The 15,261-nt window shown below is 50.7% G+C and overlaps 5 protein-coding genes across 5 annotated transcripts; 4 read left to right on the top strand and 1 right to left on the bottom strand.

The window, feature by feature from the left end:
• Nucleotides 1-650: 650 nt before the first annotated feature.
• FIBRA_04451 (uncharacterized protein) lies at nt 651-5,146 on the top strand (the record flags this gene model as incomplete). The annotated part of the gene is made up of 6 exons (XM_012326249.1): nt 651-1,526; nt 1,584-1,862; nt 1,917-2,021; nt 2,070-2,204; nt 2,258-4,825; nt 4,883-5,146. 6 exons carry the CDS (start codon nt 651-653, stop codon nt 5,144-5,146), a joined length of 4,227 nt encoding a protein of 1,408 aa, XP_012181639.1.
• A 580-nt stretch (nt 5,147-5,726) lies between these two features.
• Nucleotides 5,727-7,590, top strand: FIBRA_04450 (uncharacterized protein; the record flags this gene model as incomplete). Its single annotated transcript, XM_012326248.1, has 8 exons — nt 5,727-5,824; nt 5,893-6,141; nt 6,199-6,319; nt 6,368-6,463; nt 6,522-6,659; nt 6,712-6,975; nt 7,031-7,179; nt 7,233-7,590. The coding sequence occupies 8 exons, from the start codon at nt 5,727-5,729 to the stop codon at nt 7,588-7,590; spliced, it is 1,473 nt and encodes a 490-aa protein (XP_012181638.1).
• A 283-nt stretch (nt 7,591-7,873) lies between these two features.
• On the top strand, nt 7,874-8,750 carry FIBRA_04449 (uncharacterized protein; the record flags this gene model as incomplete). The annotated part of the gene is made up of 3 exons (XM_012326247.1): nt 7,874-7,986; nt 8,080-8,305; nt 8,364-8,750. 3 exons carry the CDS (start codon nt 7,874-7,876, stop codon nt 8,748-8,750), a joined length of 726 nt encoding a protein of 241 aa, XP_012181637.1.
• A 299-nt stretch (nt 8,751-9,049) lies between these two features.
• Nucleotides 9,050-10,244, top strand: FIBRA_04448 (uncharacterized protein; the record flags this gene model as incomplete). Its single annotated transcript, XM_012326246.1, has 6 exons — nt 9,050-9,119; nt 9,170-9,318; nt 9,378-9,455; nt 9,512-9,666; nt 9,723-9,825; nt 9,885-10,244. The coding sequence occupies 6 exons, from the start codon at nt 9,050-9,052 to the stop codon at nt 10,242-10,244; spliced, it is 915 nt and encodes a 304-aa protein (XP_012181636.1).
• A 67-nt stretch (nt 10,245-10,311) lies between these two features.
• FIBRA_04447 (uncharacterized protein) lies at nt 10,312-13,796 on the bottom strand (the record flags this gene model as incomplete). The annotated part of the gene is made up of 6 exons (XM_012326245.1): nt 10,312-10,778; nt 10,830-10,931; nt 10,982-11,291; nt 11,344-11,591; nt 11,641-13,098; nt 13,157-13,796. The coding sequence occupies 6 exons, from the start codon at nt 13,794-13,796 to the stop codon at nt 10,312-10,314; spliced, it is 3,225 nt and encodes a 1,074-aa protein (XP_012181635.1).
• Between the last annotated feature and the right edge of the window lie 1,465 nt (nt 13,797-15,261).

Genomic DNA, 15,261 nt, shown 5'->3' with positions numbered 1-15,261 from the left:
ACATGAGCGGCATTGTCTTGGATGCCGTTCTCGCTCGCCCGTAGCTTACATTTTCGTTATCGTTTATTCTTATGCGTATGCTATATGTGTTTTAATGCGTACTAGTTCAAATTTCAACGCTACTGGTGGGCTACTCCTGTCTGGTCGGCGACGAGCTGAAAGTCTGACTAAGTACAGCGCCCGACATGGGGAGTTATCCACTATCTAGTACTAATCTGAGACTCCCCCTCCCTATATTCGGAGCAATATTAATGTGTTTGTACTTCTGTTATGGGCTGGCGAGGTCAAGACCAGTGAGCTGGCCTAATTGACGTATCAAGAGCATTCTGCCCTTGAGTTCAGCCGTTACTCAGGAGAAGGCTTGAAACAAGAGTGTTGGGCGTCCCGGCGGACGGGCAGCTGAGGATGAGGATGATGCCGAGTCGGTGAGCGAGAGCCGAGAATGGACGGTGTGGAGGACGGCCGGTGATGGGAGGCGACCAACCAGAGCCGGGCGCGCGACACGGTTGGCACGTAAAAGCACTTGGATTCTGCCTCATGCCCGCACTTTTCCTTCTCTCTTCGCACATTCTTATTTGCCAGCTTCCGCCTGCGACCACACATCATCAATCTCCCTGCCCCGCAACCACTTCTTGTACGCATGACTCGATATGACCACTCGTAATCGAACAGTCCCTACAGCCACTAGGGGAGACGATACCAAGCAATGGCCACAGAATGAGTTGGAGCCGAGCAGGCCTCGCCAGACGATGGCCACCACCCAGCGACACAACATCGAACAGAAGAGCCATGGTGACGGTCCCCGGCGGCACCACACCTCTTCCAGAGTGGTCGACTCGACTTCTGCACTTGATTCTGCCCACCGCAAACATTCGAGTAGGCACCATACTGGTTCTGCCGCGCCCTCGAACCCGTATGGTACCTCCGCCCAATCTCAGAACCATGTAGCGTCCGGCGCTACGCCAGTAGCAACTTCGCGGTCCCGCCATGCTACTGACGACTACCATACTTACGCCAAGCGACAGACAGAGAAGCGCAGCCCGCGGTCATCTAACGAGAGAATTGCTTTTGCGGAGGAGCCTAAGGCTTCCAAATCACCTGCACATTCGCGGAGTGGGTATCCTCCTGCCCCCACTGCTCAGGGCTCGGCCTCGACGCAGACACATTGGCTGGCTCCTCCGCAGGTGACGTCCGACTTTTCTGCCTCTCGGCACCAGAGAGATCGCGACAGAGACAAGGAGCGGGAGCGGGAGCGAAGGAGGGCGGAGAAGGAGCGCTCAAAGGATATGGAAAGAGTGAAGGAGAAGGACCGAGATCAAGACCGACGACGGGATAAGGAGCGTGATAAGGAGCGCTCTAGCAGGGATCCTGGAAGGCAGAGGGAGAAGGAGAAGTCAAAGGATCGCGAAGGTAGAAAGAGGGACGAATACAGGAGTGCTGAACGTGCAAACTCTGCCGCTCTTCAAGCATCCTCAAGCCTGCAAACCGCCCAGAGGGTGCTGCACACGGATGATCGGCCGCCAACAGTAAGTGTCGTGCATATCACCTACAGGCTTTCATAATTTCCTCTCATCTTCTCCCAGGGACGACTTGCGAATCAACCATCTCAGTCGAGCTATTCGTATGCGTTGGACCAAACGTCTATCCGTGCGGTTCCTGGAGCTTCGACAGCTGCAGTCCAATCAGAGACTGTATCGTATGGAGGACAGCATCCCTCCCACAGCAGTGCTCAGGTCCGCGCGCATGACCGAGAGAGGAGTTCTTCTCGTCCTCATCGCTCACATCGAGACAGGTTGGCTGGGCCGAATGGTCAAGATTCGGGGATGTCAAGCAGTGAACAGGAACAGTCTACCAGAGAGCGTGTATGTCTCAATTCAACTTTGACTTTCAAATATGAGATAACGTATCGAACGCAGTTACGGTCTTCTGAGCGACGACATGCCACGCGAGACTACAACGTTGACGGGCAACCATCTGGCCCCTCAGGTAGTGAGACAGAGCGAGGCAGCATACGAGAGCGCGTGAGCTATTCACCGTCTGACATCCACGCTACATTGACGATGACGCAGCGGAAGGTCAACCGCTTAAATACCGACGCAAGTGGCCATGCAAGAGTCGTCCCCACTAACGAGACGAGTTCTAAGCAAATGACCTCCTATCCTGTAGCAGTGCATCAGGATGCTGCTATTACATGGGGCCAACAAGTGCGCATCTTGTCGTATCCGTCGATTCGATTACACGCTCACTAGCGCTTCAGGCGAGGTCCGCCTCACATTCTCGGGAATCTCCCCGACGCCTAGCGGGGAATTTTCCATTACCTGGGATTGGGGCACAAGCGCATTTTGTTGGGTTGTCTCAGACCCAGCCTACTGTACCCGTAGGTCCAATATCTCAGCGATACATACCACAGATAGTCAGTATTCGGGCTGGTCAGGGTCCTGCCGATCCTCAAACTCCAGTTATGCTCCCGAAGTCGTCAAGCACACCCACGATTAATCGCGCACAAGAAATACTACCCCTGGACCAGGTATCGCACGAAGTAATTCCTCGATCCGTGGTTACGAATCAGCCGTACAATAGTTATACTCCTGATGCGCCGCCAGCCGGAAACTTGCATCCTGTGCAGCAAGCCATACGGTCGGTTGAAGGGATAGTGCGACCTTCATCGTCTGCTGCTCGTCGAGCCGCTACAACAGGACCTCCGACAATGTCTGCTCCAAATTATGTAAAGCATCAGTATCAAGAGCAGCCGTATGCTTCTCGCACAAGCCTTGAGGAGCGGGTCCATGTTGGTAGACCTGGAGTCCAAGATACGGCCGTCGATGGTGGACAACACGGTCAACTGGAAGGTCAGGCAGCAATGCGGACTGCGCAGAATCTCCACGCAGATGCCTCCCGTTCACCAGCACCACTGTATTCCGGGATGTCTCCTACCGATCCGCAGTATGCCTCATATAGTGCGAGTCATGGTAGCCTGCGACGTAAAGCCAGTGCCTCTAAAGCGACTATTGCACCACCTGGCTCGGACTCCTTGTTCACCGGCGCCAACGTTTCTTCAGCGCATTCAGCGACCATTTCAGTTCAGTATGCTGCAGGTCCTCAAGCAAATGGCCAGGTGTTCGACCCGCGATCTCCGAAGTCATCTATCGTTCCGCCTCCGACGGTAATGGTTGCTCAAGCCACTTTTTCGCCCGCTCCTCACTCAGCACCACCCGTTATGCAACACCAAGAGGGATTTGTAGGTCAATCGCCCGCTCGGTATGCTCAGTCGGCATTGGCGCATGCTGCGCCGACCGGATATTCTCCGTCACGCAGAGGACAAATGGTGTCACATTCACCCGGCATGCCAAATGTCATCCCACCAGGTTCCACGCCGAGGCAATCTGCGTCGGCTCGCCTGCATTCTCAGCGAAATGGGTCCAATGACACCATCGCTCAATCGCCCGCGCCCCGACCCTCCCCACCTATGAGCGCTTCGCAGCAGCCCACGATGAATCCTTCTAGTTCTGCTCACTCGCATGTTAATACATCACGTCCTGACACGACCCCTTCACGACAACATCATGACTTGACTTCCGGATACCCAGAGCCCGTCCGTTATCGCTCGCCTGCTTCATCTACATACCCCAATGGGTCAGCCTATCCTGCCGTCCTTACCCAGTCGCAATCTTCGAATGCTTACCCTTCATACGCTTCTCGATCCGCTACTCATCCAACTGCTTCCTCAGCACCCTCTGACAATGCGGAAACGCAGCGCGGTGCGTTCATCACAGGCCAGCAATCTAGAGCTGGACCAGATACTGCGCAGCATCCAGAATACGCTCCACGCGTCCAGGATCATCCGGTTGGACCGTCACCTATGTCGACGACAGGAAGTCATCGTATGCCTCCTCGATCAGCGCCGTCGCCCTCCCCGACTATCACTGGGCGACAACAATATGCTTTCCCTTCCCCTGGAACTAGGTCACCTCAGATGGTCCCCTCATCCCCAGCACCAGTACGAAGTAACACGTTCACGCCGGCGACTCGCCGCCCCGATCCTACACCTTTGTCAGGCCCTGGTCACACTCGCACGGCGTCGGAGCCTCAGTATAGTACAGTCACCAGCCGTGCAGCGTCCTCAAATGGCGTCTCTGCACATGCGAAATCTCGGTCAGATTCGCGAGCCGTATCCGGTACTGCCCATGAACAGGATCTCCTACTGACACCTTCGTCTTTGGCGCCATCTATGCTACCTCGTCAACCATCTACTGCGTCTACTGCGATGCCTGCTGTCTCTCAGTCTACGAAGGAGAAGTCAGCTAAGGATGCAAGGAAGAGGGGCGGCTTCTTTAGTCTGTTCAGGTCTAGGTCCTCTCCTCCCAAGCGGCAGGAAGAACAGACCACGAAAGTAACCCCTTCTGGATCCAGGCCTGCAGAACAGCAGCGGCCGCGAAAGGTTTCCGCTCCTGTGATTTCATCCGTCCAGCACGTCCAGCCTTCCTACGCTCAGGCGTCTCCAAACCAAACCTCCTACGTGCGATCACCCTCAACTCAGGCGTCATACATGCATACTACTCCTACTCAAGCGCAATTCATGCAACTTCCACCTGATACACAGGTTACAAATGGAAGTGTCAAGTACGCTGCGCCCAATGGTGTGCAGTACGCTTCGACTGCGGGCCGAGACAAACCGCGCGAGACTTCAAGTGTTCACAGGTACCACGCGCCTCCCACTGCTACGCCAGCACAGGCGCCATCGAGGATGTTCACGCCATTTAGGCTGCTCTCCAAGCATCATCGCACAGTTTCGGCTGCATCAGTGGAAGCTGAAGCTGGAACTGCCGTGAGTTCACTGGCAATATCTTGTTTTGCATTGGTTAAATGTTAATCCCACACACAGGCTAATACTGTAATTACCGGGGCAGGTTCAACACGCAGCTCTACGGCTGGCAGGTTGTCGCCACCCTTGCGAGACCCAATGCTTGCAACTCAGGATTGGAGGAACAAAGAGGAGGCTGAATTTGCGGATCGCGGGACGTGGCGCAGGCGCCGCCCAGGAGTAACGTTTGATCTCGAAGATGAGCTTACAGAATTGTCGGCGGAGCCGTCAACCGTTCGTCCTCCCCGGAAGAGCTCTCGACGACCCTCGCAGAACGAGGATTAAGCTGGAGTGATATATGTATTTCCTTTTGATCTAGATGCTACAATGTCGTGCGCAATGTTATTCATGTTGGTATTATGCTGTGGCTGTATCTCTATGGTGCATTCCAATCGCGGGCTTGCAGAATGTATACTAACGTTATATGTAGCACTGTGGATATATATGTTTTTTGATTGTCGACCTCTCGAACTACTAAGTAAATGAGACATGCCTCGACCAACGTTGCAACAGCATGTATTAGTACATCATGCAACGTGTGCGTTGTGCTGCTCCCCGCCCAGATGCATTGTGTAAAAAATGGTTATTTCCGCATTATTTTTCAACTTGAGGTGCTGCTAACTGTGGCCGGGCAAGTTGACGAAGGTGACCTTTGAAAACACAAACTTCAGGTTCAAAAGTGGCACAAGTGTCGATGCCGGGTACTTGAAGTCCAATATTAATGTGACTGTGACTGTTCGCGTCCCCGACGTGACAGAACGCGCCGCATAGTGGCATACGCGACGCGTCGTACTACTCACTGAACCTGTTACGCGTCAATCTGCTTGGTCTCTGTGCATAACAGCGATTTTCCCTTGCCTTGAGAATGTTCAATGCTCGCGATAGGCCATCAACCTTGACAGAAACAAGCTCCGCCGAGGTGGATCTTCACTCAATACATCAATATCCCCATCGATTGAACTTGTATGTTTTTTGTCCTATCCTTTGAGCCTACTCTGACAACTTTGACAAATCAACATTAGTTACGATAGACCTCCATTGGGAGATATTACTATCGAAGAATTCGAAACTTGTGCACTTGACCGCCTCCGCCTACTGGCCGAGATAGAATCATCGTTCGCTCGAAACAGGACCTATGACGAACTCAAGGACCACATTTTACCTCAATGCGAAAAATATATCCCACTGAATAGTACTGCTGCCAAACACGTAGACACGGATGCACAGCGGAGAAAGGACCACATCGGACATTTCATCTTGAGACTAGCATTCTGCCGCTCGTGGGTCATTTCATACCGTAAACAGCTAGCAAGCATCAGCCTGATTCATTCGCACAGTGAGGAACTTCGGCAGAGATTTGTTAAGGCTGAGGCTGCACTCTTTCGCGTTCGCTTCGACACTGACATCAGTGATGAACGGGAGAGATTCCTCAACTCTAAGAAATTTGCTTGGATACCGGTATAGTGTGCGTGTATCCCTAACGAACATGGCTTCACGTGATAATAGGTCTCGCAAGAGGAAGAACGACAGTACGCGGCAGAACTGGCCGTATTATCTATACCCTCAAAAGAGTCTGCTGTGAGAGAAGAAAAATACTATAAAGTGAGTGCATAGATGCACCTTTCTCCAGACGAGACAATCCATACGCCTCATATGATAGGTGAAATGGACGCGGGTTCCAGATTTGGTAGAGAAAAGGAGAGTTATCCTGAAAAGAGGGTTCGCATACGTGCCCTCCCGCGAGACGTCTAGCATCGTGTTCCAGGAGTTTCAGTCGTCCCTCACCCAAGCTCTAGAAGTCTGTTCCCTTCAATTAGTTTGGCATCTAGAAGAACTCATTATTTGCACAGATGACGGCAAAAGCTCTCCCTCAACTTGATGAAGATACGCGCATTGTGCCCATTTTGAATCATCTATCGCAAGGTTTCCTTGCTGGAGTGTCGTCAGAATGGAGCACTGCGACCTCTGGCAACGGGAACGAAATCACCGCAGAGATGGTGGACGAACTAGCGCACAAGCACTTTCCGATGTGCATGCGGAATCTACACGATAACCTACGAAGAGATCGACATTTGAAACATTTTGGTAGACTTCAATACGGTCTTTTCCTGAAGGTCGTGACATATCCTGTTTTTACTCGTCAATAATGCTTATTGGGTCGTGACCTAGGTCCTTGGGCTCTCTATCGACGAGGCCATTGCGTTCTGGCGACGGTCGTTCAGCAATATACAAGACGATAAATTTAACAAAGAATATAGGTATAACATTCGCCACTCATATGGGCTTGAAGGAAAGCGAGCAAACTATGCGGCAAAGAGGTGCGCTATATCATGACTTCAATGCTCTGATATCGCTTAGGGTAGCTTCCCAGCTGTCAGCAAATCCTCACGGCCGATCAACCGAGTACAGGCGATTCACATGGGTGTCCTTACCGCCACTTCTCGTCAGACAACCTGCAGACGGCACTCCTGTCAATGTACTCGAGCCAGGGCCTCTCTGCTGCAGACCTTCCGGGAATTCTACAAAATGTCAAGAGCGGACATTACCATGTCGCATGCACGCGAGTTTTCGAGATAACCCATGGCAGTAAAGGGGTCAAGAAGGGAGAGGGTGTTGGCGCCGGAGAAAGTGTCACACACCCAAACCAATATGCTGCCAGAAGCAGAGAACTCGAAAGAGGGAGTGACGGAGTGAAGAGAGAAGATGACGGAGATATCATAATGGGTTGACCAACCTGAATATACGCAGTGAGGCTGGAGTTCGTACAATTTTAATCGATATAGCTACTGTAGTTGTGCTTCAACGCCCCCCATCTCGTCTGTACTATTCTGATAGCCGGCATGTATTATGATGTGGCCATTACTATCCAGTGTAATTATAAGTAGACAGATCTAGACCTCGCTGCAGCGCGGTTCGTGGCGCCCTGCAACATGTGCATGTGCACGCGCATCCATAGCCTTAGTCGTCTCCACCTGCCCTCATTTTCTCCCTATCACGTCCGCCAAATTCAGCATGAGCCAGAGAAAGACAAAAAGTAACACTGCAGATGTTCACTCCATGGAAGAGAGTAAAGCTGCAGCATTAAGACAATACGAATATACGGAAGGACACTTCTCCATGGTCAGGTACGGTTGCCCGCCAGCTTGTATCATACTACAGGATGCTCACGCGCTGAAAAATGAATGCGTATTGTTACGCTTTGGCTTGACTCTTAATAGGAGTTTCCGACTGGCTGATCTAGTCACCATTGCGAACGGCATTTGCGCATCGTTCTCCATGTTCATGTCGGCCAAGTACCTTGTCACCAAAGACGAAGACTACTTGTGGTCCGCGCTGTTCTTCCCCTATGCTGGGTTGATGTTCGATTTCTTGGATGGGAAGGTGGCAAGGTGGCGAAACGAAAGCAGCATGCTCGGGCAAGAGCTTGACAGTCTTGCAGACTTGGTGAGCATTGTCATATAGTCACACGATGCTTTTGTATTGAATCATTGGGCCAACGAAGATATCTTTTGGCGTTGCGCCGGCTCTCCTCGCCTTTGCGGTAGGCCTCAGAACATACCTGGACACGGTCGTTCTCACAGGATTCATATGTTGCGGCCTTGCTCGCCTCGCTCGATTCAATGCAACAGTAGCTCTCGTTCCAAAAGACGCAAAAGGGAAGGCGCAATACTTCGAGGGTCTGCCCATCCCTTCGTCGTTGGTTCTTGTTGCAGTCCTCACATTTTGGACGAGCAAAGGGTGGATAGAAGGAAAGGACGGTATTCCAATGGGTACTGTTACTTTGTGGGGTTCAAAGGGCGGGGACGGAGATATTCATTTGGTGTGTATCGTCCCCGCTTTATGGGCGGCCGCTATGGTCAGCAAGACATTGCGCGTGCCAAAGATATGAAGGTTTGTCCTTGTGCGCATTGATGAACGCCACGTCTAGCTACGATATTGAAATGTTACGAGACGGATGGGAAGTGCTCGCAGGTTGTTCGCATACTATTAATGCGGTCACAATAATAATGGTTTAATATTCACGTCGGATTCCTTCAATTACTCCAAGTAAGCAGATGTTGTAGGCTTATCTAAGCAATCACTTTCGACGCGCTGAGACGCGTCGCGACGCGTCTCAATCTGTGTTACTCAAGTGCATTTATCATGGTTTCTTCCAACGATGTACAACGCCTATTTCTTCAAGCGATAATGTCTCGCAGGGTCGTATCTCAGACTCTCGCACTCAAAATTTGGGAAAAGTGTGTGGACGCGGTCAAGGGTAATCATATGCGTTTCTCGTTGTAATCAAACCTGACAAACGTCGAATAGGTGCCAATGATGTCGTTGACATCCCATTTTCAAACGATCGAGCCTCTTGGGACACTTTTCTTCAAGGAGTGAATGACACCCTTGATCCATTGCACTTGGCAATCAAGACAACGCACGTCCAATCCAATGGCCAGGAGATCTGCATGCTAGTATGTTAAATACTCAGGTCTTGCGTAGACCATTAAATCATGAATAGTGATTTGATTAGGTCAATGCCAAGAGTGATGATGTGGCTCAAGTGGCGACTGACTATACTGCCACTGAAATTACGTACTTCAAAGCAGTAGTGAGTAAAAAATCAGTTCCTCGCGTGATAGTTCATGCACATCGTTTATATCTTAGGTTGAACAAATTATGCTTGCGCCTCACGAGTCCTACTCGGTGACTTCCCTGGCTGCCCTGAGAGAGGTCGGGGCACTGAAAATTAACATGACCAAGTCTCAAGCCGAGATTGTATTAAGTAGTTTTGTTGCAAATGGTTGGCTCACTAAGAGCAAGTACGTGCGAACGTTGTTTTCACATTCAGAATGCATTAATCTTTCTCTCCTTGAAGGCATGGGCGATACTCTCTGTCATTACGGACCCTGATCGAACTTGAATCATATTTGAGGAACAATTTCCCAGACGAACTTCTTGAGTGCACCCTCTGCGAAGAGGTAATACATCATTGCTCCTCTATCAACTCGCGTTTTTGACAAGCATTGCTACTTAACAGACTGTAACTGAGGGAATTGCTTGTTATACTGCAAACTGCAAGGCGCGATTGCACACCCATTGTTACGCCAAGTACAAGCGACAAAAGCAGATTTGCCCTGCTTGCAGTGTGAATTGGTCTAGCGACGCGAATCTTCGCAAATTATTGCCAATCGGGGAGGAAGCGTTCAAGACTGGACAAGAGCAAAGCAAGCGGCGCACAAGGCCAGCTACCACAGAAAGCGACGAAAGCGAGGATGAGATGGATATGGATATGTCGCAGCCTACCCAGACACATACTAACGGAGCGAGTATAAATGTCGATGAAGAAGAAGCTACACCACCTCCCAGAGCACAACGGCGTATTGTCCGCCGGCGATGAGCCGTCTGTTCATTATACAACCTGAACTCATCTATATGCACTATGATAACACCATATCACGTATGCATTAATCTACTGTATCGATAGAACTATCATAAGATGTCGTTGGTGCTGCCACTCTGCCCGCATCCTGATTGTCTGGAGGCTGTATTGTGAACCCAAATCTACCTTTTCCCCACATGAGTTGTCTCCGTTGCTTTCGGCCTTCACCAAACTCCTCATTCCACTTCCGCAAATCCGCAAGACTGCCAAGCGACTCCGAAGCGGAGGGTGTGATCTCCTTCAGAGCCTTTTCGAAATTACGCCAAGCGACTGTTCGTGAATAGGAAGGTGTCGTGGGTTCTGGTTTAATTGTAAGGACCTGAGAATCCCCAGCTGCAGCAACATTTTCAGAGCTAGAGTCCTCCACAGATTTATCGTCCGGAACAGAGGCAGTAGGCGAATTTTGATCAGGCAGTACAGTAAGGGGCATTGAACGCCATGGTACTTCAACGCGTTCCTTTACAGCATCCAACACGGCGGCCACGCATAGATCTATATTTGATATATCAATAACAATTCGAAGTCCAAAACAAATTCACTTACGCTTGAGATCCGATCCTGAAAAGCTCTCTGCCCTCTTTGCGAGGACTTTGAGATCGATATCAGAAGAAAGGGTCTCATCACGGAGAAGAATTTTCAGTATTTCTGTGGACGCTTGGTCAGTAAGCGCAAAGGTTTCGCAGTAATCACACTACCTTCACGTTCCCTTTCACCCGGTAAATCTACCAGAAGTCTACGCGGGAGTCGACGAAGAACAGCGTCGTCAAGATCAAAAGGCCGATTAGTCGCGCCAATTACGATGACATTGTTCTTAGAGGACTTTAAACCGTCCATTTCTTGCATAAACTCGGTAATAACACCCCGATGCGCGATGGCACCGCCCGTCTCACGGGACATACGAGCACCAAAGAGAGCGTCAAGCTCATCAATAAAAACAACACAGGGTGACAGTCGGCGAGCAAGTGAGAAGACAGCCCTCACGAGCTTTTCTCCTTCACCAACGTACTGAATATTTGGTTGGTATGCCGCCTACTGGATTCGAGAGAAAGTGACTCACCATGTCCATAACGTCTGAAGGCATGATAGCCAGCATTCTACACCCGGCCTCTTTGGCGATTGCCCTTACAACTAAAGTCTTACCTGTTCCAGGAGGGCCGAACAGGAGGCAGCCAGTCATAGCATGTTCCTTCAAGAGGCCATGGTCAAATGCCCCCGGATGTAAAAGGGGCAGAGACACAATTGTCCGCACGGAATCAATAGTGTGCTCTGGTAAATGCACTTGGCCGAACGTTGTTGACAGCGATTCTAGGGGCATGTAAGTTGTGATTATCGGTAAACCGGAGGCAATACTCACTAGTATCAACAATGCTTCCTAGTAACCTCGCTTCATGATGGTCAAGCTCAGGATCGCGCTTAATACGTTCGATCAATTCATCGATACTCGGTTCATCTTCTTCCTCGCTGTTTTTCCCCTCCTCGCCCACAACATGTTCGCGATGAGGTTTAGACGAGGATTCCAAGAGCATCGACTTCCACAAGTCTTGAGCCGTCCTATCTGTGGACCAAGCTTCGTAAATGGAAGACCATACTATCGGAGTAGCGTCGAGCGATCGGTTCAAGAGACTTTGAGTTTGAGTGGAAGCCATAGTCTTGCCAACAGCTCGATCCGCAATACGTCGGACAGTCGACCAAGGCTCCACGGCCTTGCCCCAGTCTTCCCATAAACGTTTCTCCTTCTTGACAAGATCTGTCTGCTCAGTCTCTATCTCTGATATATCACTGGTCGTAATGGGTTCCATTTTGCCCAGCTCGCCACCGACTGCGGCAACTGCCATCCGCATGATCAGCTCGTTAATCTCCCGCCTTCTAGCCATCCTGGTGGATCTTTCAAGAGACGGAGTCCGTACATTGGGAATCACGAGTGAAGTGCGGAAGAACTGTCTGTTGTTACCGGAGCCGGACGGTCCACTACGACCTCGGGAGGATGCTGCGGTAGACAGTGCCGAACTAAGCATTGAGGGCAGACCTCCGATACCCTCAGACCCACCAACCAGGACAATCTCAGGTGCACCTTTGCTACTGCTAGCGTCATCATAATCATCAGTATTGGCGAGCTGTGGTATATCATGAGATGCAGCGTCGCCTTGCGACCATTGTTTCAATCGACTCATAAGACGTTTCTCTCGAGCCTTATCACTAGATGGATCTTCGCTGTACTCTGATTTGGGCAGCTTGCTTGGAATATTGACAGGAGCAGAAGCAGACCGAGGGATTGCCAGATTCACAAATCCTTGGTGATTCGGGTCGGAGCTCGGCGTAGAACCAGGCGTGATAACAGAAGGTGTGATTCCAAATATGATGGTCGTCGGGTTCACGACTGGGGACGTAGGCCGTGAGATTGCACCTTGACGCCGCTGACGAACAGCAGCTAGAAGGGCAGGATACCATGTTGCAGATGATGGCGCGAGAGTCCCAAAGTCACGGACATAGACAATCCTTGGTTTTCGCCGTGACGAGGGTACCGGCGAAGATTCCGGCACACTCGATTCCGCAGTGATGTTAATAATCTCGTCAAAGAATGCTTTGAGTTTTGACATCGAGCCGGCTCTTGGAGGCGAAGCCAAGACTGTCCGAGCGTGCCGGGTGGGCACCGGTGAGAATACCTGCAGAGTCATGCGGGACGGCATTATGACAGGAGAATCATCCCAGTCATCCTCATCGTATGAAGGAAGTCGAGCATTATTTCGGCTTGACAAAGAGGTGTTCGCAGATACATGCAGCGGGTTGTTCGGAAGCTGGAGCACAGAAGCAGCTATATAAGTATGATCGTTAGTTCATAATGCACATGGCCAAGAAGGATGTCACATCACCCTTGCCAAATTGTCCGCAAGCACCGGCGGCGAGCTGTGCAGCATCCAAGACAACGACTTCTGCGCCCGTCTGACGCGCAAGCTCGCGGACAGTCTCATCCACATATATGTCTCCACCTTCTATTGGACAGTACATAGCAAAAGTGGGTTCTATTAGAGATCCTGAAGCCGAAGCATAAGCAGCTTTATGTTGTGTCTGAGGATGTAGAGTGATATGCAAATTATGCAAAATCTCTTCGAATATTTCTGGGGGAGGTAGTGCATGGCTGTGAGGCGAGTCCGGATCATCTTCAGGTATCCATAGAATATCTAACCCAGTGGGAAGTGAAGGAGACGCGTCAGTGTCTTTGGATGCCGTTGACACTCTTGTTCTGCGCTTCGGCTTGTCATTTGCATCTTCAGGCGGAGGTTCCGAAGCTGAGGGAGATGCTGAGGGGGATACAGCTTCGTCAGGTTCCGTAGGAGGTGGGGTTATGGAAGACGATGAACGTCTTGATATCCGAGGTGTTGCCTGCGATGAACCTGAATGGTCTTTGCGAGGATAACGGAGGGCGTGAGTGGATGAGAGCAGTGCCCGATGGCGGATAGGCTGAGTCTTTACCAGCGACCGGGCCCGACGTGAAAGAATGTGAGCCCGCATTCAAGGAACTTGAAGACCGTCTCGTGCGACGACAACAACGAAGGGATACCGTGTCGAGCTGAGTAACAAACAGGGCAGAGTCGAGCAGCCACCCGAGTGAAAACGCGCGCCTCCCTCGCGTGACCGAAATATACAAGTTCGTTTGACTGAAGGCGATGGGAAACAGTCGCGGCCAGAGTGCACAGCCCAGCAAAGTGTATTAGACAAAAGTCCCGTAGCAGCTAGTTAGAAACCGTTGGGTAAATTACAAGAGAGCCTATGATATCATAACGATGGGATAAGGCAGTCTAAGATGAACCGCAGTGGGAACAGATAGCACGGGTTAGCAAGTAACGATACATAGTCATCAAGTCTTCTTCGCCCGGTGTGCATCATCTTCCCTTGCCTTCGCCCGTTCAGCCAAGTCTACCCCTACCAATATTTTGGACGCTTTCCACAACTGGACAATATTAACGAAATTTTTGACGGCGCAGATAGGGAAGCAAACGAGTGCCATGGTCTCCGCCCATGTGCAGGCGGCAAGAATACCCATATCCCTCCCCAATGAGATCGACAATGGTGTATGCACCCACTTCATGAGGTATAACGCAACAAAAAACATTTCGTTGCCCGCGCACATAACAAACAGGGTTCGCTATATGTGCGTGGTGAGCAGAGAAATCAGACAACAGCGGCAAAAACTTACGGAATCATAGTACAATTTGAGAATTCGGCTCACGTCGCTATCTACTGTTTTATGACTACGAGAGCCGGTTACTAGAGAGCTGAACGAACATAGTTAGGCCAGGCGGTGAGGTGCGGCGAAGAGCGTTACAAACCTGTACATGTGCATGTAATGACTGCTGAAATCCAAGGTGATCAGGAATTGGAAAACCAGTGCATAATCTGGGTATGCTGAGGAGAGATAACACAAGAGACTGGACGTTGTACAGCTGTATATATTTCAGTACGGAGGAAGCTAGCAGGAAACAGCAGTAGAAGAACGTACCGGTCAGTAACCATGTCCAAAACCGCTCCGAACTTCGATGTCTGTCCCAAAGCTCTAGCAGCATGTCCATCTGCGGCGTCCAGGAGGCAGGATATTCCATAAGCTAGTGTGCAATATATCGGATGATAGCTCATGAAGTACAGGGCAACGCCAGCAAGAATGATTCGTGAGTACCCTGCGCAACACATACGTCAGACTCAAACATAGACAGTTCTCCTTGAACTGCTCGACTTGCCGATGAGATTAGGTACAAAAAGAAAGACATTCTCGGAATAACTCTGCGCTGTTGCGAGATCCACAGCCACCTTGGCGTCCACAACGTCAATGGATCCCCGCTTTCGCGTTACTGATTTCTTGGTCATCTTGTGGAAGCGCTTCTCGGCCTGTAGAAATGGAGTACAAAGATTCTGAGTGGACTGAAGAGGATGCGCAGCGTCCGCTAAGAGAGCATGAGCGAGCAGACCAGCGGCGGCCAAG

The sequence above is a fragment of the Fibroporia radiculosa genome, assembly GCF_000313525.1.
Source record: "Fibroporia radiculosa TFFH 294 genomic supercontigs, scaffold3160, whole genome shotgun sequence".
Classification (NCBI taxonomy): Eukaryota; Fungi; Basidiomycota; class Agaricomycetes; order Polyporales; family Fibroporiaceae; genus Fibroporia; species Fibroporia radiculosa.
This window is presented reverse-complemented; position numbering and strand designations above follow the sequence as displayed.